The sequence below is a fragment of the Podarcis liolepis genome (assembly GCF_965112155.1).
Source record: "Podarcis liolepis genome assembly, chromosome: 3".
Taxonomy (NCBI): Eukaryota; Metazoa; Chordata; class Lepidosauria; order Squamata; family Lacertidae; genus Podarcis; species Podarcis liolepis.
This window is the reverse complement of record NC_139557.1, coordinates 52,822,424-52,848,470: the sequence shown is the minus strand read 5'-3', so window position 1 is coordinate 52,848,470 and position 26,047 is coordinate 52,822,424. Positions and strand designations below refer to the sequence as shown.

General features: G+C 39.6%; 1 protein-coding gene across 3 annotated transcripts in view; it reads right to left on the bottom strand.

Moving 5' to 3' along the window:
* The window catches only part of FIG4 (FIG4 phosphoinositide 5-phosphatase), a 61,673-nt gene that overhangs the window by 7,760 nt on the left and 27,866 nt on the right, over positions 1-26,047 (bottom strand). For all 3 annotated transcript variants that reach the window (XM_083497777.1, XM_083497776.1, XM_083497775.1), the window contains exons 11-20: positions 22,409-22,542; positions 21,434-21,550; positions 18,471-18,516; positions 16,785-16,933; positions 16,352-16,518; positions 13,055-13,193; positions 9,455-9,513; positions 8,841-8,991; positions 8,192-8,275; positions 5,460-5,655 (exon numbers count right to left, since the gene is read on the bottom strand). In XM_083497777.1, the coding sequence (XP_083353903.1) occupies positions 5,460-5,655; positions 8,192-8,275; positions 8,841-8,991; positions 9,455-9,513; positions 13,055-13,193; positions 16,352-16,518; positions 16,785-16,933; positions 18,471-18,516; positions 21,434-21,550; positions 22,409-22,542 (1,242 nt within the window). The remainder of the gene's footprint in view (positions 1-5,459; positions 5,656-8,191; positions 8,276-8,840; positions 8,992-9,454; positions 9,514-13,054; positions 13,194-16,351; positions 16,519-16,784; positions 16,934-18,470; positions 18,517-21,433; positions 21,551-22,408; positions 22,543-26,047) is intronic.

The following is a 26,047-nucleotide window of genomic DNA, read 5'->3' as shown; positions in this document are numbered from 1 at the left end:
TAGCGGCTATTAACGGCTTAGCGGCTTTAAGAAAAAGGAAACAAACTTGCAAGAACTCGCAAGATGTTTCGTCTTGCGAAGCAAGCCCATAGGGAAATTCGTCTTGCGAAACGACTCAAAAAACGGAAAACTCTTTCGTCTAGCGAGTTTTTCGTCTTGCGAGGCATTCGTCTTGCGGGGTACCACTGTATCATCTTGTTGTAGTGAATTCCATAGTTTAAGTGTGAAGGAGTACGTCCTTCTCAATCTTCTAACATTTAACTGCATTGGTTGATCACATGTTCCAGCGTTATAAGAGGGAAAGAAAAACTGCTCTCTGTCCACTTTCACCACACCATGCATCAGTTTTATACATCTCTATCATGTTCCCCTTTACTTGCATTTTCCCTAAAGAAAAAAAGCCCAAAATGTTATAATCTTTCCTCTCATAGGAGTTGCCCCTCAGTCATTCTGGTGGCCTTTTTCTGAACCTTTTACAGCTTTACAATGCTCTCTTTGAGATGCACAGTATTTGAAATGGGACTGCACCGTGGATTTTTATAAAGGCCTATTCCACCATTCCTCACAAAGCAGCCAATGAACAAAACAGCCAAACAATATATTTCTAAAAAACCAATTATGAATTTGCTACTTTAATTATATTTTCAATTCCATTTCTAATGATGCCAAACACAAGAACAACATTTTTCACAGCTGCTGCGCTCTAGACAGACATTTTCATTCAGCTATCCACCATGATCCCAAGATCTCATTCCAGTTTAGACCTCATTAGCTTTTATATTAAGTTAGAATTCTTTGCCTCCATGTGCATCACTTTACCCTTGAATTGCATTTACTATTTTAATGCCTAGTCACTCTGTTTGGAGAGATCTTTTTGGAGCTCCCTTTTTGCTCATACTGCTTGAACTCAGGTTACCTGAATCTCTAAAGAGTGGTTCTCCATCCTGCAACATTTTGTTTTAGGTGTGCAAGGCACCAAAAAATATTGTGCTATCACACAGAATGGCAGTTGCATGAAAATTCTGAGGACTCTGAACTTAAAATGTGTATAAATATACAGTACTGCATTGTCTGGACTCATGTTAAATTTTTCACGTTCCTTTTAAGAAGCAAAACATTAAATAAAGCTTTCACAATACTATCATCGCCATGTATCTTTAGATGTTTTCGGGGCACATTATACAAAAGCATATTGTCATTTCTTTTCAGGTTCCTGATAACTCCACATTTATGAAATTAAGCTAGTATAAATTAGCTGCAATGCTACATTAGACTTCAATAGCAGATGTGTCAAAGTTACTTCATACTTTAATTTAACCTTGCCATCCATTTTTTTCTTTTAAATTACGGGAACAATTTTTGTTATCTCACAATGCCTCCTTTATTTTCCCGTAAATTCCCTGTGACTCATTCTCCCTGCCCGCCCGCCCCGTTGTTGAAATGTGTGAAGGGAGAACGGTGAGTTAGCTAGGCAACTGATCAAGGCAATTCACTGCCATGCTGTCAGAAAACCAGGTGCTTAAGTGGATAGGGAAAAGGTTAAAAATCATGCCAAGTCACCAGCCAAGACAACAGATGAAAAATACAGACAATGGATTGTCTAACTCTCAGGATGCTATGAAATTCTATAATCAAAAACCTATTTGGATCCCATCAAATAGCTTTTTTGACTAAAAATTTCCTCCCATACATCCCACTAAATTACCTGGAAATAGCAGGGAGTAGTGTTGCCAATTTCGCTGTCTGCAGCCACCACCCCAAAACTGGCTCCAGAGGGCTGGATATACTTTTGGGTCCCATGCATGCAGAAGAAGTGTGTCTCATTTGTACAGCAGACTCTTTACATTCAACCCTCCTTATAAAAAACAACACTAAAATACAGTGGTACCTCGCAAAACGAATGCCTCGCAAGACGAAAAACGCGCAAGACGAAAGAGTTTTCTGTTTTTTGAGTCGTTCCGCAAGACGAATTTCCCTATGGGCTTGCTTCGCAAGCTGAAACATCTTGCGAGTTCTTGCGAGTTTGTTTCCTTTTTCTTAAAGCCGCTAAGCCGTTAATAGCCGCTAAGCCGCTAAGCCATTAATAGCCGCTAAGCCGCTAATAGCCATGCTTCGTAAGACGAAAAAACCCCAAGACGAAGAGACTCACGGAATGGATTAATTTCGTCTTGCGAGGCACCACTGTATCTAAAGGTACTTCACTTGGTACGTCTCAAAACAAGATGTATATTAAACATCTCGTAAGATGTATATTAAACATCTAGTAAGACGACTAGTAAGTCCCTGAGCAGAATTTCAAGTTATGTGGATGGCAAATATATGTGCCACAGGTTGTCCCACAGCAGACGTGTCCTCATCCCATGGATAATCTTGGGGAAGGGACAATGTGGGACACAATGAATGGGAGCTGGGGTAAACATGTGTGACCCCACTCTCTTCTCTTATATGATTACAACTGGGAATTTGTAAACATCTGAAAATAGCTTCTTTTGAGTATCTGGAGCACATCATGCAAGATGTGGGTATAAAGGACAATCCTTTATTTATTTAATTTATATTTTACTAAGAACTCTTCATCAGGGGTTTAGTTAACACAAATAATGTTTTGTACATTGAGAACAAAGATAGTTTAGACTACGGTGTTATTCCTTAATTTTTGTAAACAGCAGGAAGTTAATTTAATTGATTTCTACTTTAATGAAGCCAGCATTACAAAGTTTGACCTTGACACAGCTTCAATTCCTGCAACTTCTAAGAACCTACTGATTAAAATAACGCAATTTAAACCAGTTTTTCAGCATATTCAGCTATGTGGAAGTGCCAATATTCTGTTCAAGGCTGATTGCCAAAGTACATTAATTGCTTTCACATGGAAATATCAACATTAGACAACTGTTTTCCTTTATTTGAGAGGCTGATCGCAAAGAGATGAATTATATCACTGACAAGCCAACACAACAGAGAAACCAGGAATATAAAAGGTAAAGTTTGAGGGCCTTGAACTCTAGAGGCACAATTCAAAGACTTGAACTACTAGCGCCTTTCCAGTCATGTTTGGACTCATGTTTCTGAGCAGCCACATCAACACCACAAAGTAAGCCTCTCCTGAAAGAGCCTCAAATAACGTTTGTAGAGGGGCAATGAGGCCTGCTGCCCCCCCCCCAAGTACATCCCCAAAATGAACACAAACCATTGGACATTAGTTCTCTAACTTGTTGCTTAGGCCTCTGAGTCAAAGATTGCTTATTATCACAGAAACAACCCATGGCAATGAAGGAAAAGTATACCTGGCAACTGACTGACTTTAGATAATAAGCACCTTCTTATAGGCATACCAAAAGACTTGGAAAATAATATCCATAAGTAAGTCATTCTTAGAAAAGTGATAATAGTAATTTTGTTTCACTATCATTAGGCACAGTAATTATTAAACTTTATTCAAGGCTATGATGAGCGAAGCCATTTACTTTCAGAGACTGCAAGGATGATCTCATTAACCAAGTTTACTTTGGAGTCTCAAGAGATTGTAGACAAATTTCACGTGAATAGAAGAGCAAATGGGTTCTCCTGCCCCCTTTCTCCTATCACATTCCCACCACTACATCCCATGTCTTTCTTGAGGGTTCCCTGACCTTCAGGAAGGTTTTTTAGGGTGATACATCAGAGAAGGAAAAGAAGGAAAAGCCTATTGTGCAAGCAGCACTTTGCTCTTGGCAAAGTCTTTATAAAACCCACTCAACTCACTTAACTTATTCTCAGTAAATGTGCGTAGGACTGTAGCGTTAGGTCAAATTAGGATTCAACAAATTAAATTAAATCAGACTTTCTTGCGCTAAATCTCCAAATGGAGTATAATGTTCCATTCAGTGGGTTAGGAAGGATTCAGACTGTTAAATTCCTCTACTATAAGGTAAACGTAAAGGGACCCCTGACCATTAGGTCCAGTCGTGGCCGACTCTGGGATTGCGGCGCTCATCTCGCTCTATAGGCCAAGGGAACCGGCGTACAGCTTCCGGGTCATGTGGCCAGCATGACTAAGCCGCTTCTGGCGAACCAGAGCAGCGCATGGAAACGCCGTTTACCTTCCCGCCAGAGCGGTACCTATTTATCTACTTGCACTTTGACGTGCTTTCAAACAGCTAGTTTGGCAGGAGCAGGGACTGAGCAACAGGAGCTCACCCCGTCAAGGGGATTCGAACCGCCGACCTTCTGATCGGCAAGTCCCAGGCTCTGTGGTTTAACCCACAGCGTCACCCGCATCCCAATCCTCTACTATGATTACCTACTAAACCCAAAATGGCTTGGGTCCTGAATGATTGCTTCTTCCTAATTCATCCTGCCCACATCTGAAAGGGCCTTGGGTGACCATGAAAACCTTCTGGCATCTTGGCTCCTGGCATTACCCACATAACCGTTCAACAAATTAAACTGTTTTTCTTTATTTCATTTATATGACAAATTTGAAGGGAGACTTGGGAGGCCACAAAAAGTGTTTAGAGGGTTGTTTATGTCCCATAGGTTGTGGCTTAGCCACCTCCACTGTAAAGGATTCTGGGGGCAGCTCTAATCATGCTTAGGTCACAATATGAGAGAGCGAAACCTAGCATCACGAGCAGGATTACAAGATACAGTGCCGTGCACCTGCTTGGGGAAACAAATGGTTTGGGCCAGCCTATGACCTTCCAAATTCATCAAGGTGCTCCAAACTACAGTAAATTTATCTAGAAACAAGAAAATTAAATTCAAGCAATGATCATGCAAGAAAACTGGCTGGAGCCATGGGCTTCCCCACAAATGTCACAGCAGAGCAAGTGGCATCATCATCTGCGTTCTTCCTATCACTTGCCTGCTGTGTTCATTCCCTTGTGCAATATTTAAAATCCAGATTCTGCTGCTATAAAATTGCTAATCTGTTTTGTGTTATTGTTTTTACAGATCTTCATTAACATCCCCAGATACTGAAGTATTATAATGGTACTGAAGTCTGCACAGGAGTGTCATCTGGAAAGATTAGTGTTCGTATTTGAAAGAGCTCTATTAAGCCATATTTCTGTATTAAGCCAATCCTCTATTAACACATCTTTCACTCCTAGCTGAATTACCTAGTTTAATTTAAACAACTAATACAAATCAACACTATAACTCAGTTTTAAAACTAATATATTACCTTGCTCCCTTAAAAAAGAGTTAAAGAGAGAAGTTTTAAACTGCTTTAAGAACTACATCTGCCTCCAAGCTTCCACATATTTGTTTTACAGGTATTTTTTTTAAAGTGTCTTCTTTTTAAAAGTATATAGTACCTTCTCTTACTGCTGAGTGAGGAAAGCCCCTAACATGTAAAGAGAGATGTTCATTTTAGTAAGCCTTAAACACAAATCAAACACAACACTGGAACAAATATGCTGTAAAGAAAGAGATGTGCTGATATTGTCCCTTTGCGGGTTAGCACACTTCCTTACTTCTGTTGTTTTGGCATTATCTCCCGTATCTGTCATTTTCACTGGCGTTGAACGCTGAGATGCAGCCCCCTCATCTTCTTTATCAGTTCCAGAATCATCCTCCGAACTGCTAGACACGGCCTCCTCGCTGGGTGGTGGTGGAGCACTAGCAGCCGTTTTGCGCTGAAGCACCGTTTCTTCTCTATTGCTCTTGTTCCTAAACAAAATTAGAATTTATTACACATCATGATATCTCAAGAAAGAGGCAGTTCAATTTTATCACCATTCCCTTCAAGAAACAGAAGTGAAAGGGCAAGAAGAGAGAAAGCCTCTTCTTTTCTCATGTATGAAAGTCCAAATGGTTTCTTTAAGAGATCGGGAATGGGATGCAAGATCAAGTGTTCCCTCCTCCCTTCAGCAAATTCTGCCTCCCCGTCCTTAGCCACAGTTAAGCATTATGAGTGCAAATGTTGTTGTCATCACTGACCCTAACAGAAAACAATATATCCAGGTCTTGGTTAAGGCTATTAGAATAAATTTTAAAAAGAGAGGAGGGGGTCTGAAGGGAAGGGGGCGACCTTTCAAAACATGCACCCTTGCAGCCCACCTTTGTCATAAGCACAGATAAAGAAACCAGGAGCATTGTGTCTCCACCAACTCTCAGTCTTATCACAATGCTGCTTTGAAAAATGCTCTATGGACTCCTCTGCTATATATGTTACTTTCCATTTATGTCACAGGCCTTTGGGTTCTCTAATTATCTGTTATGCTCATTAAGTAGTATCCAACAGTCATACTCAGAGTAGGCCCAATGAAATCAATGGAATGAAGTAAATGGGTCCTGTTGGTTTTAAAGGATCTACCCTATTTCAGTCCAATGGGTTGTATCCAATGAAGTTGTCCCATTAGTACAAGGATTTCTTTCTTTCTCTCTTATCTTTCCATGCACCCCCAAATCTGATCAAGAGAGTTGGGGGGAAACCCTGGAAAAGATGGAAGGCTGGGTGAGCAGATCAAGAAGAGAAGAGGTAGTGGAAGTCCTTTCACTGACAGAACTCCACTGGATACAAACCACTAATTTGAAATTGATTGCTGTAAGTATTTAAATCAATGGACTTCAATGGATCTAACTCTGAGTAACACTACATATTATCCACTGTTCTCAGCTATAACCACAGTTTATTCTGTCCCCGAACGCTTGGGTCTTCCTGTCATTTTGACTAGGACACTGACTACGGCATCTTAAACTAAGGTGCAAAAACATTAGAATATAAGCACCTAATTAAAACAGCTTTAATGTTCTCCCTAACGTTATTAGGGAGAACTCTGCAAGCAAACCCAGTACGAAGGCGGCTTTCAAAAAGCTTTGCTAGAAGCACTGAGTCACTTTTTAATACCTCTAGTCCAGTCATAGAAAACTATAAATTGACAAATAGTGAAGTAGCTTAATAGCTCCAAACCAGGTTCAGAACATTTTGACACTTTGAGTTTTTGAAAATATGGATCAAAAGCAACAATTTGGAGTCTTTGAGCTATTTCAAGGAAAAGAATGTGATTGATCTATTATATTGTTCAGGTACAAATGTTCACTTTAGGATTCCCAGCACAGATAGCCTTATTGATCTCTTGCATACATTTAAGTAATTTCTTTCTTAGAAATATAAAGCTTTTGTGTTCTGAGCAAATGGATTTTTACAGCCTGATGAGAAGAATGAAGAAATAAAAATCTACACTCAATACACTCAAAAAAGTCAAAGAGAACAGAGCAGAAGAACCAAAGACCTCAGTATCCAGTCAGAAGAACAAGTTGTCCTATAGGTTGAAGCATGCAAATAGTCAGATACAAAGGGAAATTATTTCATAAATTAATACAAGTGCAAAGATGTCTCAGCACAGCATTCAAATCTGTGACTTGAACTGCACTGGTAACACGAAACTTCAAATACACTACTGCTATAACTGCTTTTCTTGCAGAAATAGATAACACTGGCAGCTTTTGCTTCTTTATCTGTGGAAAACAGCTGTGGCATATGAAGATGTCCTCCTAGCTATGTCAGGGCTGCTGCTCATTGAGACTAAGATAGGGCAGGGTGGCAGTGAGAGTGGGGGAAGCACCAAGTTGGAGGTGGCATTGGACGCAGGTGCATATGCCTCTGTGTCCACTGATGCCAACCTAGTTCTCTCTTGTTCTCACCCAGCCCAGCTTGATCCTAGCCCTGACGAGTGGCACTGCCACTGTGGCCAGCAAGGCAGGGCTGTAGCGATGTCTTACTGGTGGAAATTGACATTTAGGTCCATTTGTATGCAATAAACCACTCCCTAGAATCTAACTAAAATTACATCAAAACTTTAATTAAAATTAAGAGCAATTAAAATTACTAAGGAAACAAAAAGGGTATCGGAACTGGCTTTTCTTTGCATTCAGAGAAAGGGAGGAGTGGAGAGCAGCAACTCATTGCAATTTACCTTTTGTACAGGGAATCTCAGCTGTTTGTAGATAGATGACCAATTATATGTAAATAAGGCAAACGAGATTTTTTTGGGGGGGGGTCTTTCCTCCCTCACTCCAAACCATCCTTTGTAAAACTAATATAGTGTCTATAAATTATACACACAAAAAAAACATTTACTGGTTTGACTCTAGAAGGTTAAACTACGGATATCATTGTATTAAGCCCAATATTAGTTAATATTAGGTACTAAATGAGTAAATAAATAAAAATTCTGCATTCAATTCTTGATTTTCTTCTTACCCCAAAACGGATTTTCCAGTTTCATCAGGTTTACGTACAGTAAATGGGCTGGGATCAATGCCAACATTCTTGGGCATAAAATCTCTGAAGGGTATAAAGAATAAAGAATCAAATATAACAAGTTAACAGAGCAATCCAAACCTTAGATAGGCGGGGAGGGGGGTGACAGAAAAGTCTGCTTCTGCAACCCTGTTGCTGGCCAGAGCATAAAATGGGGGGGGGGGGGGGGCTTGCTTCATGCTTTATCAGCCAGGATAGTGATTAGGCCTGAAGCCATAAATTGATAGCTGTGGGATTGCTTAACCCCTTCTCTGGAAAACCTCATTTCAGGGAAGTCTGCCAGTAGTACTTCTGCCTGCCCACACTTTCGGCAGACAGAACTAGGTCGACACCAGCAGTGACACTAGTAATTTTATACATTTTAAAACTGGTGCTCCTCTATCTAAGCAGATACACGTGTCAAAAGCTTCAGAATCACATCTTTATTGCAGATTCGTCCATCATATGAAAGATACGAATTCTTCTGTATTGAATGCCATTTTAAGGCTATGTAAGGAAAGTTTTTCTAAAAGAATTCAATTCAGTTTCATTTGTAAAATGGAAAGGCTGAATCAAAATTCTATTATCTTGAAAAATAAAACATACATACCGAACTGAATTTGTCATTGCCAAGCAAAAAGTGTCATCAAAACTGCTGAGTTCATAGGGTCGAAAAAATTCATTATGAATGTCAATCTCTTCATCATAGTTATGAAATTTCTTCACTATTAGCTTCCTTCTGTTTTCAGCAACAGACATTGCTAAAAAAGAAATGCAGGTAAAGTAAATCTCTTAAATACTGTATCATCTATTTCTAAGGGGACTCTTTCCCCCTGGAGCCCTCAGAACATCCTCCCTGACCCTCTGGAGCAGCGTTTTCAAGATGAGTGGGGGACAGCAAGAGGTGTCAGGGGAAATCATCTTCTCCCCCATTCCTCTAGTGGAGTGGAGTGTGGGCAGAATGCCATCCATGTATAGTTTGAATACAACCCAGTGTATTAAAAACTACTAATTTTCTATAGAAGAATGGCCATGTGTAGTACAGTAAATACCTCCATGTGTGTTTTCAGCAGATCTCTTGATCCTTAAGTTAACAGGTACATTATTTCACTTTTCTATTTTTATTCTAGTAATTGTGTCCCATTAATGTTACTATTATGTAAGCAAATTGTGTTCATATTTAAAAATAAAGGAAAAACACACTTTCTTGTATGTATAACTGACCTTCATCATAAGGCATTGGCAAGCATTCCAGGACACCTGGAGTCCACCAGAAAGTGTAGCTTTAAGTATGGAACAAAAACAATAGTTTTAAAAATCCAGTGAGTTATATCCAAAAGTTCTCCCATTCCATCAAATGCTCCAACCCTTTCTCCCTTATACAAGGAACAACCTCTTATAACACCTGAATCATGCCTCTTCTTCCTTCCTACAAATCCCTTCTCAAAGCGCATTTGCCCATGCAGTATTTAGGAAACCCTCTACAGTGGTGCCCCGCAAGACGAATGCCTCGCAAGACGAAAAACGCGCAAGACGAAAGAGTTTTCCGTTTTTTGAGTCATTCCACAAGACGAATTTCCCTATGGGCTTGCTTCGCAAGACAAAATGTCTTGCGAGTTCTTGCGAGTTTTGTTTCCTTTTTCTTAAAGCCGCTAATAGCCGCTAAGCCGCTAATAGCCGCTAAGCCGCTAATAGCCGTGCTTCGCAAGACGAAAAAACCGCAAGACGAAGAGACTCGCGGAACGGATTAATTTCATCTTGCGAGGCACCACTGTAGTTCCTGTGCCTTGCTGTAACTAAGCCTGAGCATGTCCAACAGGAAGAAGAATGCTCTTTTCCTGATTACACCTCTGCTTCCACTTGCTGTTTCCCTTTGTTAAATTTTAGACTATCAACCCTCCATAAGATGGTGTAAGCTAGAATACACATTGACAGAGCAAAAGAAACAACAGGAACATCCGTACTAGATCAAACCAACAGTCTATCTAGTTCCGGATCCTGCTTCCCACAGAAGCCAACCAAATGTCTGGGGGAAGTCCACAGAAGGACATGAGGGCAATAGCTGTGGCCCCATAAGCAACTGGTATTCACATGCATGTGCCTCTGCTACCCAAGAAAATACATAGCCAGCAGCCATTAATTGGCTTATCCTCCATTAATGTGTCTAATCCAGCTGTCAAAGTCAGTGGCCATCATTGTATCTTGGAGTAGACAGTTACACAGCTTTAACTACATGCTATATGAAGATGTATTTCCTTTTGCCAGTTTTATGATATGCTTTTGGAGTTGGGGCAACCAGAATTGTGCACAGTACTCCTAGTGCAGTTGCAAATACCAGCAGTTTTGATCCCTTTCCTAATGATTCACCAAGACTGAATTCTCCTTTTTCACAGCTGTCAACATATACTAGCGAGCATTTTAATCAAGCTCTTCACTCTGACTATAATATCTTGTTCCTAGTTAGATAACATTAACTCAGATCCCTATCTGCATATCTTTAAGAGGTAGGATTTTTTGCCCCAATATGCATCATATTATACTTTACAGGAAATTTATCTGCTATTTTATTGCCTGCTCACCAAGTTTGCTTTTGGAGATCTTTGCAATCCCTTTTACTACCCTGAATTATTAGTGCTATCAGCAAACTTGATTACTTTGCTACTGACCATTAACTCCAAATAATTTATGAATATTGGGGGACTCCACTTTTTACATCCCTAAACTATGAGAATTGTCTGGTTATAATTACATTTTAATTATAATTAACTATATCGTAAAATCAAATTTATAATATGTTATGTTAGAAATTATTATAGTTGCCCAATTTAAACATTTCCAACCATAATATCTTCTTAAGACATAGAACACAGAATTAGAGTTTATTGATAGCCATGTTTGCTTTTGCTTTGCTCTTTCTGCTATAACCAGCAATGGAAATGCTAGTCACACACAAGGGAATATGGATTGTGTTCCATGTGTCTATTGCTCTACACATAACGAAATTGACTTCAACATCCTGCTGTTTGTTTGACTGAGGAATAATTTGATCTGGTAACCTAAGTGTGAAAAGATAAAAAACCCTTCTTGGCTAGAAGAGTTTATAGTCTCAGCCGTGTAACTGCACTTTTATGAAGAATTTTCTGGAGTCTGCAAGGGCAGCATGGCTATATTGATCTGCACAATCAATATATATTGGTCTCAAAAGCCCAAACACAGTTGGAGCTAAAAAGTCAAGACCTACAAATTTAATAGCAGTTTAAAAAGATGAAAGATCAAAGATAACAGCCAGAAACTTTGCAATGTCATACAGTGCTTTAAACCCTTGTAGACTCAGTATGACTAAGGTTTTAGCAAATGGAGGTTACGCCTTATGTTTAATTTTTATTGTTATTATTAAGAATCACATGACAAACATAGTGGCAATATTTTAATTTTTTTAATGTAGAAAACACAACTGAAGATGGGCCAGTAGCCTGTAACTGAGATCATTTTGTTACAAGATGTAATAGTAACTTATAGTTACTATTGTTTGCTACAAGATGTAATAGTAACATAAATGTTGAGGATAAAGGGAACACATGTTATCAAATGAGACTACAAATCTAACTTAGAACTTAACCTTTGGGGTCATGTGGAACAAGATTTAACTGCTTATTGAAAGCAGGGAACAACACTAAAGACAGCAAATCCTTCCAGAACACAAATTGGCACAATGATTCATCTTACTATGAAATATGGGGTTAAGTTGATTCAGCACCCTGCTAACCGTATCCTATATAGATGTGGAGATGGTGAACAGAAGAACACTACTCATTCATTTTTATTTACATCGTCAACTTTACAAATCTGACAACCCAAAGTGGGGCACAACAGACTGTCTCCTATACTACCCTTCCAAGACTGGAAAGAGCCCTTCAATTGAAAAGGAGTATTTGATCTAGCAGGAGCCTCTGCTAACGGAAGAGGAGGGTGAAGGTGATTTTCACCAGTTCTTCCTTCTTCTTTAGTACTATGGGAGAGGGTAGAGGTGTACAGATGGTTTGGTATATGGTCACACTTCTCCTGAAAGACCAAGTCATGGACTCTGTGCAGTCTATGGAAGCACAGATGGTGGTGATGACTAAGAGCATCTTTTATCAGCTTACGCTGATACTCCAGCTGCAGCTCTATCTAGAAGCAGTGGACCCTGCCTCAGTTATTCATGCTCTTGTCACATCCATACAAGACTACTAATGTGCTTTACATAAGACTTTGAAGACACTTTGGAAGCTTCAGCTGGTACAGAATGCAGCCATCCAGATGCTTGTGGGAACTAAGCATTCAGATCATGCTATAAAAATTCTGTATCAGCTCCATTGGTGAGCCACTCACATTTGGGTGCAATTGAAATTGCTGGTATTGTTCTTTAAAGCCTAAACGGTTCAGTTTACTTGAAGAACTTGAATGGGTCTGGGCCTTGAGATGGGCCACAAAAACCCTTCTTGCACGTATACTATCAATGACTATTAGGTCATTGACAGTGATGGTCCCATATCTATGGAACACCAAAAGGAGATACAGCTGACTTGTTCTCTGATTGTTTTAGATTAGGTTTTGAAGACCTTTTAATTTCAATCTGCTTTTGGTTAAAACAACAGACCAAATATGTTTTTAAAACTATTACTATTCTTGTAACATATTTTTTATTGGTCTGGATTAGAAACTGTTGTATGTTGCTGTTTTATCTTAAAATATTGCACTACTTGGTTTTAGAATCATTTTATGGTACTGATTATATTGCCCTAATTTTGGGGGGAAGCTAACAAGAAGAGTGCCATGAAATACCTTCTCCTTGCCTGGATAAGAGTCATTGTGTCTTTCTGGTGCAAGTAAAAATCAGTAGGAAGATCACAGAGGTGAGGCTTCCCTTCTTCTGGTTGAAATACTCCCAGAAACAAGTTAATTGAATCTTGCCTGTCAGCATCTGAAAGAAATGAGTAACAATTGAGAGCCATACACATATTTATGTGTGATACATGGTTAATACAGGGGTGGGCTGAAAGGAACAACACCAAGAACACCAATTTGTCACCCTACTGCCACATGGCAAACTGGGGGTGACCATTTCAGGAGTCACAGTTTGACCCTCTCAAAATGTCTTTTTGGAGAGGGGAGCTTTGCCTTTGTAAGCAGTGGTTGGTACGGCTACTGGCACTAAAAAGTATTAATATATTCAAAAGGAAGAAGAAAAAATGTAAATGGTAAGACCCCAGCATGTACTGCAATTGCAAATCTCCATCCCCTTCCCCTCTCTAATCATTTCACTCCACTCCTTTTTGTTTTGGGAACTTGCCTTGAAATGTTCCTCCATGTTTGGGCAAACTTCCAAAACATTATCCATAAAATTAACAGAGAGCATATGATATACAAGGATAACTTGCAGGTTTATCAAAATAAACACAGCTTTAGAATGCAACTGAAAAAAACCGGATACAAGAAAAGCAACAGGGAAGTAACACTGGAGCTACCTTAAGAATCAACGTTGTCTGTTAAATGTGAAAATAACTGAAGTAACTTTTATGAACAAACTATTACCAATACAACAAAGCTGGGCCTTGAAAAACAGTAGTTTGTAGTTTTATTAAAAGATGAAGCACTGATGGAAACATTAACTGTTTTCCCTTTAGCCATGCTGAAAGTGTGCACTGCAATTAAGAAAATCCTGTACAGATTCTTTTCTAAATTATTTTTGTACCTACGTGTGCTCTAGCACATTTTTTGTATGCCGTCTGTGGAAAGACATATAACCAGGAGCTAATGAGCCAAAGTAATTGAGTTAGCTTAAACACTTCATTGCCCTCACTCGGCAAAAAATCTAAAGGGCCAGAATTAGTACGACTAGGACTGTAGTGCACCATGATTAACTGGATAGAGTAATCAGATTACTTTCCTATATATCAATTAAAGGGAAGTTGACTGTCCAGTCCTGTTTCTGGATAAATAGCCTGTTTTAGATTCCAGAAACAAGAAATGTGGCAACATTAATGCTGAAGTCTGTAGTGGGTTATTACCCTTCCTAGACAGATCAGATATACTGCTTTACAATGGTTCTTCCAATAATCTTGACTACATAACGTGGAAAGAAATCAGTGGCTTATAATGCCTGACAAACTACTGTTTGTCCTCTGTTGCCTGTTTGAAAAGGGATTAGAAGGACACACTTTTATACCTATAATAGAAATAACAGTATGTCTGGTTCTAAACGTTTTAACCGCAGTATGACATTTGGATGCCCTCTAATCTTGAGTGCTGCTTGGCAATTCCAATTCAGTCAAGCAGTGAAGAAAGTTACCTGCCTATGTGACCTTATTTCGCTTATATTTATGTTATTTTTGTCTGCTTCTCTACAGAAAAATAAGTTTATTTAAGAAGGATTCTGTCTAAACACCAGTGGCGTAGCGTGGGTTGTCAGCACCCGGGGCAAGGCAAGTAATTTGCGCCCCCTAACCCGTGGATTTGCGCCCCCTAACCCTAACCCCCAGATGTTGCGCCCAGTACAGCCGCCCCCCCTGCACCCCCCACACTACGCCACTGCTAAGGGGACAAGGAACACGCGTGGGGTGGGTGGAGAAGGATGTGGCTAATAATGCAGGAGGGGGGTCTAAGGGGAAAAGGAGCTCGCATGGGGTGGGTGGAGAAGGAGCTTTTCGGAGAGCTGAGCGGGGAGGGGGGAGGGAAAGAGCACTGTTGCTTTAAAGGAGCCAACCGGACAGCAGCCACTTACAGCAGTGTAAGCAGCTCCTTTCCACTCCCGCTTTGCTCCTTCTCTCCCTCTTTGCTGCTTTACACAGCTAATGGTGAATCCCCTGCAACCCAAGTCCTGCTCAGCGGATCAGCTGAGACGCTGGGAGAATTGTAATTTCCCCCTCTCCCTCATCCCGTGCCCTCCTGTCCCCAGCAGCCTTTTAAAAAACTTTTTTTACTGGTTTTCACTGCGCTCGTGGCTCAGAGCCCTCCTGTGCCCTGCCGTCCCTCTGCAGCCTCATTGCTCCGTTTAGAGAGCGCACGGACCTTTGCTAGCTGAGGCTGCAGCAGCTGTTGCTGGCTACGCAGCGCTTTTTCCGGCTCGCTATGGCTCCCGTCTGTCCCTCCTCGCGTGTAAGCGGCTGCTGCCCGCTTTGCTGGCATGGCTCTCCTTCCCTCCCTCCTCCTCAGCTCCACCCCCTCCTCCTGGCTGTAAAGCAAGCATGAGTGCATTCGCTCTGTAACACGCACAGGCATTTTCCCTTCCTTTCTAGGAGCAAAAAAGTGTGTGTTTTGGAGCGAAAATTACGGTAATTCCCAGCAAGCAATTAGCAGGCTCGCTCCACCTCCTCCTCCTCCCGGCTTTGCTGCTGCTGCTGCGCGGCTCTTTTCCTCCACCGACGGCGCGCTGCGCCTTGGAGAGGTTCGCGCTTCCTCGAGGGGGGCCAGCCAAACGCGCCCCCCAAAATGTTGCGCCCGGTGCGGCCGGCACCCCTGGCACCCCCCACGCTACGCCACTGCTAAACACTTACCATTCTTGCACTCAAATTTCTCAGAATAGATCACTTGGCTGCATACATTTGGGCTTAATGCTCAGATTAGCAAGGTAATCTTCCCCGTGGTTTCGTGTTCCTTAACAGCTGCAGTGGCAGTTATGAAGTAAATGGCCCTTGCTAGAATATTATAATGCTACTATTTGACTGAGTGCTTTACTCCAAGCCATGAACGATTTCCACTAACACACGGGGTGTTTTAGATATTTTACAGCCTATATGGGAGCTGGAAAACAGACCCTTGATGGTTGCTTGAACACAACCATTCTGCTCACTGAGAGAAGGCAGATTTTGTCCAGGGTTACACTGTCATGCCTGACAGCAATTACAGTGTCCAACCCTTAAGGTTTAACTCTGAAGCTGTCCTACTGAATTTAAAGTTGAGCCTGACCCAAATACCTTTCAAGCTGTCAACATGTTATTTTGACCCAGTTTCATTTTCATCATAAAAATTCAATAGCACCATGTAGCCAGTTGTTTAAAAAAATCTGTGTTTTTAAAAAAATAATTCTCACTTTATCAAGATGACAAATGTTGGAAATCTCAGAGAAAGAATTCAAGTTACCTGAAAAAGCATTACTATAGTATCTTGAAAGAGTTTGCATAATATCTTTAGAATGCTGGGTCCAAGGTGCTATTTTTCTGTAGGTTTTTACTCGATGAACAAGTTGAGATCCACCATACTGAAGTGACAATGTATCTCCATGATCTTCATACAATTCTTCAAATAATCTAAAGCAGAGAGAACAACATGGTTAAGAATTCCAACAAGATGAATTTTTACAACAGTATGCCAGTGATTATTTCTATTTTATTTTTACTATCTTTCACCTAGAAAAATGTTTAAGTGTAAACATCCATACTTATCTAAAATGATGTGTCGAAACAGAAATTAGAGAAGTATCAATAACAAAAAACATATATGCTCCATTTCTATTAACAGTTGTAGGAAAAAAACTACTATTTTAATAATAATGATAATTTCTAAAATGTCTTACCTAACGGCATCTGTGTCAAACAGCAGATTGGGTTTGTCAATCAGGCCTAAGGAATAAAGCTGATAGGCCAAAGCACATTTCCCAACCATAAATTGGGCTGTGTTCGTGCGATCCAGACAGTCAACACAATTTGTTCGAAGAACTCCAGTCTGAAAAAATAAGTGCAGGGACATATAATTAGTTTCAAGTCCATTAGTAAATATCAAATTATTCTTTAGGGCATAACAGTAAATTTTGCCACCAAATCATCTATACTAATAGAACTTAATTAAGGTTGCACATGTGGTTCACTGGTGCAGATTCTCACATTTGCAAACCCATGGAAGTCTTTTAGGTACACTGAAAACTCACTCAAAGTGTAAGGAACTGTTTGTGCACATAGTTCAGGTTTTTTAATTATTCTCTTGTTAATTTATAATACATAGAAACCAATGTAAATACCCCATAAACAGAAGGAGCTTTCATTTAAGGAAGCAGAGTTGCACATCTTCCCACCAGTGCAACTCTCTTTCTCTTTACAAGCATCTGAGTGGGTTGCAACTGAACAGATTTTTCATGGAATCATAGAATTGTAGAGCTGGAAAGGACCATGAGGATCATCATCCAACGCCCTGCAATGCTAGAATCTTGCCCAACAGGGGCTTGAACCCACGACTCTTAGATGAAGAGTCTCATGCTCTTCCGACTGAGCTATCTCGGGTTCCTCAGTTCCACAATTCATGGCAGGTTTCTCATGTTTGGTTTTATGCAAGCATCTTGAACAAATGTATTTTTTTAACCATATCCACAGTATGAGATAAGTGAAACCTTTTTCGGAGTCATATTGCTTTGATAATAAGATTAATACAGTGATTTCTCATTCTTACATAATACTACTTTAAATTTGAAGTATTGGATATCATTTCAAAAAAACTGCTTTCAACCCTGATACTAAAAGTATTTGGGGGGAAACCATATGTTTATAGAAGAAGAAGAAGAAGAAGAAGAAGAAGAAGAAGAGGAGGAGGAGTTTGGATTTGATATCCCGCCTTTCACTCCCTTTAAGGAGTCTCAAAGCGGCTAACATTCTCCTTTCCCTTCCTCCCCCACAACAAACACTCTGTGAGGTGAGTGGGGCTGAGAGACTTCAAAGAAGTGTGACTGGCTCAAGGTCACCCAGCAGCTGCATGTGGAGGAGTGGAGACGCGAACCCGGTTCCCCAGATTACGAGACTACCACTCTTAACCACTACACCACACTGGCACCCTATAGAGACATCAAGTGTGTGCTTGCACATCTATAGCACATTGAAAAGTTGTGCAGCAATTCTGTTTAATACAGAAAAATGTGTGCGTTTTAGCTATGAATATGTAGAAGCGTAAACATTAACAAAAAACATTCTTGGAACTGAAATTATGGATATTATGTTGTACAGTGCTACCTCAGGTTAAGAACTTAATTCGTTCCAGAGGTCCATTCTTAACCTGAAACTGTTTTTAACCTGAGATACCACTTTAGCTAATGGGGCCTCCCACCACTGCTGCACAATTTCTGTTCGTGTCCTGAAGCAAAGTTCTTAACCCGAGGTACTATTTCTGGGTTAGCAGAGTCTGTAACCTGAAGTGTCTGTAACCCGACGTACCACTGTTACAGGTTACAGACGCTTCAGGTTACAGACGCTTCAGGTTACATACTCCATTAAAATACCTGTAAACGGCCAGTGGGAACCACAATTCCTCCCAGCTCCTTCCACCTGTAAGACAGAACATTGTGTGTTACAAAGCATTTATTCTATAAGAATTATCATCAATCTGCCCTCAGTCAGTAAAGACATAACCCTGGGAGATAATCCTATAGACATTTACAACTCTGGAGCTTAATGCTTGGGGAGATAATTCTAGGAATCTGAAGCTCTGCTCTAGCAAGGAAACCTGAAGCGGCTACAGTAAACATCAACCAGAAATTACCCTGCATTTTGAAAAGGGGGTGAAATGTAATGCATAGTTCTACAAACACTGAAAAAGGTCGAAGTGCAGACTTGGAAAATTCAATTTAGAAACAAATAGTGTATGCTTAGCCTTCAGTCAAGCTCAGTATAGGTTAGTTTTGGTTTAAAGTGCAGCTTATACACTTAAGTGTACAAGTAGGCCTCAGTTCTTTCACAGAAATGCTTAAACAGAAAATGTTATCCTACAACCAGGGCACTTGGTATTATGGCACAGAGGAAAGGGAAAATGCTACTAATCCTGTTTGAACCTTGTATGGGAAGCCAAGGCTGATATTACAGTACTAAAAGGCCCAATTTAGGTAGGAAGTTTCGTTCTTTTGAAGAAAGCAGTTCACTCAAGAGAATTGTTACTAACACTTCACCTGAAGGAAGTACTTTCCACATAGTTAATTTCCATTAGCATATAAATTACTCTGAATGCTTTGTAATGGAATAGACATTCAGGTCTCAAGACAAATGGTTCCCCAAGAACAGGCTTCATTACATCCCAACACAAATGAATTGCCTGTAAATATTAAAATATACCCTTTAATATTAATAGCTTATACACCATTGAATAATACATAAAAATATATTAACAAGTTGAATCAAGCAATTGTATGTGGTAGATCAATAACTGTAAGCAGTCTCAAATTAATTTGTAAATTGTAATGAAAAATCAAGCATTACAAGTACAGTCTTTTTTGTTACACACATTTAAGATTTGTATTTTGCCTCTTATGCTACAGTATCTGCTACATGAAGAATAAATCATCTTAGTGACTACTACTCAGAGCCAATTGAAACAAATAAGAAATGAGCAACAGCAAAACTGTGTTAATGTGTATAGCAACATTAATTTTGATAAAATATACAGAAACCAGTTTTGTATTGGGAAGATGTAGCCTATCAAATCACCCAGGAAATAAACCATGTGAGGCAGAACTTGCTACATGATAAAATACCGTTTGCATTCCCTATATAATACCTAGCAGGGATAAAGAGCCTGTGGCCCTCCAGATGTTGCTTGGCAACAACTCCTACCAACCCCGACCACTGACTATGCTGGGTGGGGCTGATGGACACTGGAGTTCAAAAACACTTGGAGGGCCACAAGTTCCCTAGCCATGGTTTACAGTAACTGATCATTAGATTCTATTGATGGTATTGCAATTTGTGAACCAATGGTTTTAATCTTGTGAACCGCCCTGAGATCTTCAGATGAAGAGTAGTATATAAATTGTAACAACATCAACAAATTGTTTCTGTGTAAATACTTCTTTACTGAAAAAGGAGGAGGAAATTATCTTTCAACAGTCAATTGCTGTTTTTCTCTAAAGCAGCTTGAGGAGAGCTCCTTTTCAGGAGCTGGGCTGCAAGATTTAATTCAGATTTCTCTTCTCCTTCCATGTGATGTTTTATTAATAAATGAATAATTAAGGAAGTCCTTTGTCTAGCTAGAAATGACAAACTATCACATGTAACAAAGGTAGGTAGTTTCAAATAGCACACTGACAGTGCCATAGATTTAAAAACAATTGACCAGGGAAATAATAAAAATTATCCCCCTGGAATAATCAGAACTCTTCAACCATGAATCAAAGCTAGTTAGTCACACTTAAGTGCCATTTAATGGAACAAATAAGTTCCAAATAATTTTTCTCATTGTTTTCCGTGGGACTTAAGCATGATGAGCTTTCTTTGGACTGGAACTTTAATATCCTGGTGGACTTCACAAAATTGGCATTAGTGAAACCTAGGTGACTTCAGAGACAATCCACAGCATACAAGAGCACTGTGTTTTAACAAATATTGCTATAAAACTTCAACTAACAGCACTCAGTGCTCAACTGGCTTTTGAGTTTAGAGCGGGCAAGATAGCTGCCAAGATTTAAAAATCACCCAGAGAAACCCAGTGTACATGATAAACTACTGCATGTATTCCCTAATTTGTTCATACTAATTATTCATTAGGAACTTGGGGCAAGGTTCAAAAGCACAGGATACAGCAGCTATGACAAGCATCATCATCATCATCATTTAATTTGTATACCGCCTTTCTATCTTACAATACTCAAGGCGGTTTACTAGCTGAAGAAACAAAGAATGTACACCTTATAACAATCTAATGCAATACAAAAATGTGACCATAAAACATAGCTTTAAAATAAGCAATCTACATCAAATAAAGTAACATCCAACAAGCAGGTCAGGATCTGGTCTGTGCATGGCTTGAAAACTATTTGGAAACCATGTGCATGCTGCTTTGAGTTCCATGGAAGAAAGGTGGGTTATAGTTGTAATGAATAAACACAATAATGAGATTTGAACTTTCGGCTTACTATACTAAAAAGGGAGCATAAAATTGGTGTTCTTGAAGCAGCCAGAAAATCTGAGCTGACTTCTGCTTACAAATAACCTTCAATTAATGTTCTTAGAACTGTTTATCATCTCCCAGGAAAGCAAGAAAGTATAAAATTAAAGGTATAGGAGATTTGCTGACAACACAAATAATAAAACACTATTGTATGACAAACAATGATTACCCCTTGTTGTTATGAAATAGCTGGTGTATACTTTTCTATTTATCTACATTGGTAATAAATGAATGTGGATTTCAAACCACTTTTAAGAAATCTTTTAAAATAATTATACACAAGAGAGCATTCTCCCGCATACATACTTTTCATCTGGGCGCAAGACACTGCAGTAGGAAGCAGGGTGATTTACAAAGAAGCCAGTTTTCTTCACTACATTCTCTGCAATAACGCTCAGCCTGTCAAGGACGTTACATAGTTTGCTAGATGGAAATAAAAGCAAAAACACTGAAGACATGTTTGTATTTACTCTCGTGGAAGAACATCTTTTTTAAAAAAAATCACTTCAATAAACACCAGCCTCTTCTGCACTCTGCATGCACTGTATCCCTAAGCAATGTTAACCAAAGTTTAAAAAGAAGATAGCAACAGACTATCAATAAAAGCATAACCTGTTAACTACTTCCATTTCTCTGTGGCAAAATCATTTTCATAGAAAAGGGATGGGGAACTGGTAACTCTCAACAGCCACAGACACCATGACAGGAGTTGGTTGGTGCAACAAGATCTGGAGGGCCAGAGATTTCCCATTCCTGTTACAGCATCTCCGGAAGAATGGATCATAAACAATCGAACAACTCTGCTAGTTTTACTCATGTAAAGCTACCCAGAATCCATTTTGGACTATCTGATACAGTTGGAATTTTGAGAAAGTTCTGTGGGCAATAGTTACAAAATGGCTGCCACGGGGAGCAGGGTATAACACAATATAGCTACCATGGGACAAAACACTAAAGGGGGGATAAGCTGAAATACTTGCACAGACAGAACATTTGTAATAGAACAATGTTGAATTCCACTCATGAAGTGCTTTAAAGTCTAAGCAAAAAGCCTCTGAAATGCAGAGCTGGCTGGGTTGATTTCCAAACAGTACCATTTAACACAAATGACTCACATTTCATTTACATTCCCATGATACACTAAATGAACAATATAAAAATGGAACTTCATCTCCAGGTCCACAAACGACACACTCTGAAGAGAGTTATGACAAAGTTCCCTCTGTCCCAACTAACATCTGGAGTCATGTGCTGCTCACATACCTCTTGTAAAACACATACCTCTTTGTATATTTGGCCATGTCCCATGGAATATATACAATTGCATGTTCAGGAGGTAGAAACTGATTGAGGTAGGTGACAGCAGCAACAAGCTCTTCACTCAATATCCTTTCATGTTTCCGTTTTTCACGTTCCTTCAAAAGGGAAAAATTAACTGATCATGGTAGTACATACACAAAGTAATGTTAACTCTGAACAAAAAAGAGAACACAAATATCGCAAATGATACAGCTGGGTAGGATTTATTTCTGCCCCCACAAAGTGTAGGCAGCCCTTTCTGGGGATCATCACAGATGTAAGATAATGAAGAGAATCACTGTCTCAAGCCTCCTTAAATTGACAGAAAAATCTGTTCATTTCACTCAATTAAAAAGGCAAGGTCCTGGGATCTTGTGAGCACATGTAACAATGCAAAAAAAGAAAGAAAAAAAGAAGAGTCACTATTGTTTAGCATATGTTATTATTTTTTAGAGTATGCACCTGCCGTTCATCATGAGATCCCAAGACATGCTTAAAATACAGTATTAAAACCAGTTGGAACAGATTGCAATCAAAATAAATGGGTGGTCCTAAAATATATGTATCAAGTGTCAAAGGTCAAGGTGAATAGGTGTGTATTTAGGATACAATGGAAAGTATGTCATAAAGGTGCCAGGTGTACCTCTGTGATGAGGGCCTAGGTTGAATGGGCTAGGAGGAAATGATCTCGTTAATACTCATTAAGTATTAAGCTACTCTTTTGCTTCAGTGACTTCAAGTGATAATGTTGCTATGAGAAATAGAAGTCCAAGTAGTATAAGAAATGTAAGCTACACTTTGGGAAAATCCTGAGTTCTGACAAACGTATGGGCCTATTAGACATGCAAAGTTATTACAACTTCCCATGTGCTCCTCACCCACTCACAGGGTAGAAACACTATTCTGTGGCAAGAAGAGTGTATGAAAACAGCAATCTCACCTATTTAAACCTCAATATCCTGGGCTTTCCATCTGAAACAAGTGTAATGAGCTGGACTTTAATATCCTAACCCCAAACCCAAATGGCATTTGCAAACATATGGCTTTTGAGCAGAGTTTATGGAAAACAAACTGTAAAAATAACGCACAACTAATGTCACATCCTGGGCAGTCCTATGCATGTCGACTCAGAAGCCCCTTGTAAGCCTGTATACCAGCCAAGTCTGACGTATATAACCACAAACTAAAGGGTTATCCTTTCCTCAGCTTAGATCTTCCACCTTGGCTGTGAATCTTGGAAGACCTGCTCCCTGGCTTAAAGGCCTTGTTCCACCAGGCCTGGGAGGACAGGGTGCCTGACTGACTCCAGCTATGAAAGCCAAGCTGCTGAACAGGCTCTTGGGCAGGGGTATTGTTTAATCAAGCCTTGGCTTAGCTCAGCACAGCGTAGGAACACAAAGGACCTTGGAAGATAAAGTGACTGAGCTTTTCTCCAGAAGCCTGCCCAATTATTTAGGTCCTCGTAAGCCACAGCTTGGCTTACAGCGCCATGTGAACCAGGCCAATGGAAGTAAGTGTCAGTATCAATAATGACTAATATGTAGGTTTATATTGTCTTTTAGTCCCCTCCCGAATGATCTAATATCATAAAAATGCAATGCGTCTATGATTTTTTTCCAAGTCCTATTAAGTATAGTCCTCTAGATACCGGTAATTGGGACCAAGGAGAAAGCCTGACTGTCCCTTCCAAACTAAAAGGCTAATGAAGTGTTTTGTAGAGGTGCCAGAAGCAGAACAGCAGTCCTCAGACCTTTGAACCTGGTGCTGAGGGTGGCACATCCTATTAGACAACCATAACGTTTTGGGAAGTAAGCTGTCTTCTCTTACCTTCTATGTCCCTCAGTGGGTGAGTAAATGACCTCTGTAACCACCCAAGGATGCAACTACTAGTGCAAACTGATGATAAATTTATTTCAAGGCCAAGCACTATATTGCAAATTTCCATTAAATAATTCCTGGCGACACACAAAAGGGACTTCTTACCTATTGCAATACTCTGTGATTGGAATTGGCTAAGTGGTGCAGAGAGTTCTTTGTCCAGAGAACAGGAGACTGAAATAAGTATCTCCAAGAACTGCTCTACATTCAAATGAATGTAGAATGCGGGGCAGGAAAAAGTGTATTGTTTTGAGACTGGGGATATTTATAAATTGTTTGAGATTCTCCTTGGCAGATATGTGCCCAGTAGCCTCCACTGCATGCCCAGCTGCTTTCCACTCTCACAGTCATTGTATTCAACCCATGGTTAAAACATTTCTCCATACAAATTTTAGAGGAAGAATGTTTTATGAAACAATTCAATAAATTAAACTTATCCATACTTGGACTTGTAAAAGAAAGAAAGGAAAGGAAAAATTTATATTTGAATATACAACTATTGTTTAGTAATTCAAACTTGCAGTGCTTCTGATATAAAAATATACTGAAGTACTAACTTAGTGTGATTTTCAAGAGGCTGCTCTTTATCATAAATCCTCTCCATCAGACCAAGACTAGATAATATCCATAATTAGTAACACTTTCAAATAGGTTTTTAAATTTCTTTTTTGTTGCACATTTCATGAAATGCCAGTTTCAATTGTATAAATCCGGTGACTAAAACGTAAACACATCCCCCCAATTCAAAATGGCCTTTAAGAGGCCAAGCACGAGGCCGTTGTAAACAACATTAGACATAACAGGGAACAAAATCATTGTGGCTCTTGTATTTTTAGATTGAGTTTAGAACTATACTGTGTATCCAGGCTCACATGACTCTGCCATGTGAATCATTCACAGGGCTTCTGTAGTGTGGCTGCAAATGTGTCTCCCTGTGGGTGCTTGATGCTAGGATGTTAACATTAATGGTCTCTTACCACTTGTGTCTAGGGGGAAGGGGAAATAGTATCCTGTTCATGTGAGGAAACATTGAATTAACTGCTAATCAACCAGAGAGGCTTTCTAATTCAAGTATTTGGAAGTTCTCTTCAGATCAATGAGGGTTTTTAAAAAAAATGCATTAGTTTGTTTAATGCAATGTGGAAAGGAAAAATAATTAGGGATATACTTTTTCAGCATTTTCATGTAATCATGACTTCCACTGTCAATATGCTACTTTCTGCATTTACTTAAGATGCCTGATTTTGTTTCAGCTTCTGTTGTCGTACAATGGGAGGAAATTTTATTCCTGCCACAATTAAACTATTTGCTGCAAAACCAACAGCACAAATATTATACGGTGCACCACTCGTCTCCCTCTCCAATCTAGAACCATATGAAAAGATACAATCAGGTTTCCTTAGATCACTCCTACAAACACCTAAATGCGTCCCAAATGCTGCCCTACGACTGGAAGCGGGCTTATACAGCATCAAAACCAAAGTATGGATAAGAACCTTATGCACTTGGCTAAGACTTAACAACTCGCCGGTTGGACTACTTTCCCTGATGCTTCTTGACAAATTCCAATCTAGTTGGTTAAAGGGCACTCTCAGAAAATTGGCCACATACGGTCTCTCCCCAGAGTATTTATTAAGCTTAGAAAGGGGAAGGGCCAAGAATATAATCAAAGAAAGACTCAGGGACATTGAAGCCCAAAATGACTTTAGTCAACTTCCGCTAACTTATAAACTCCTATTCGAT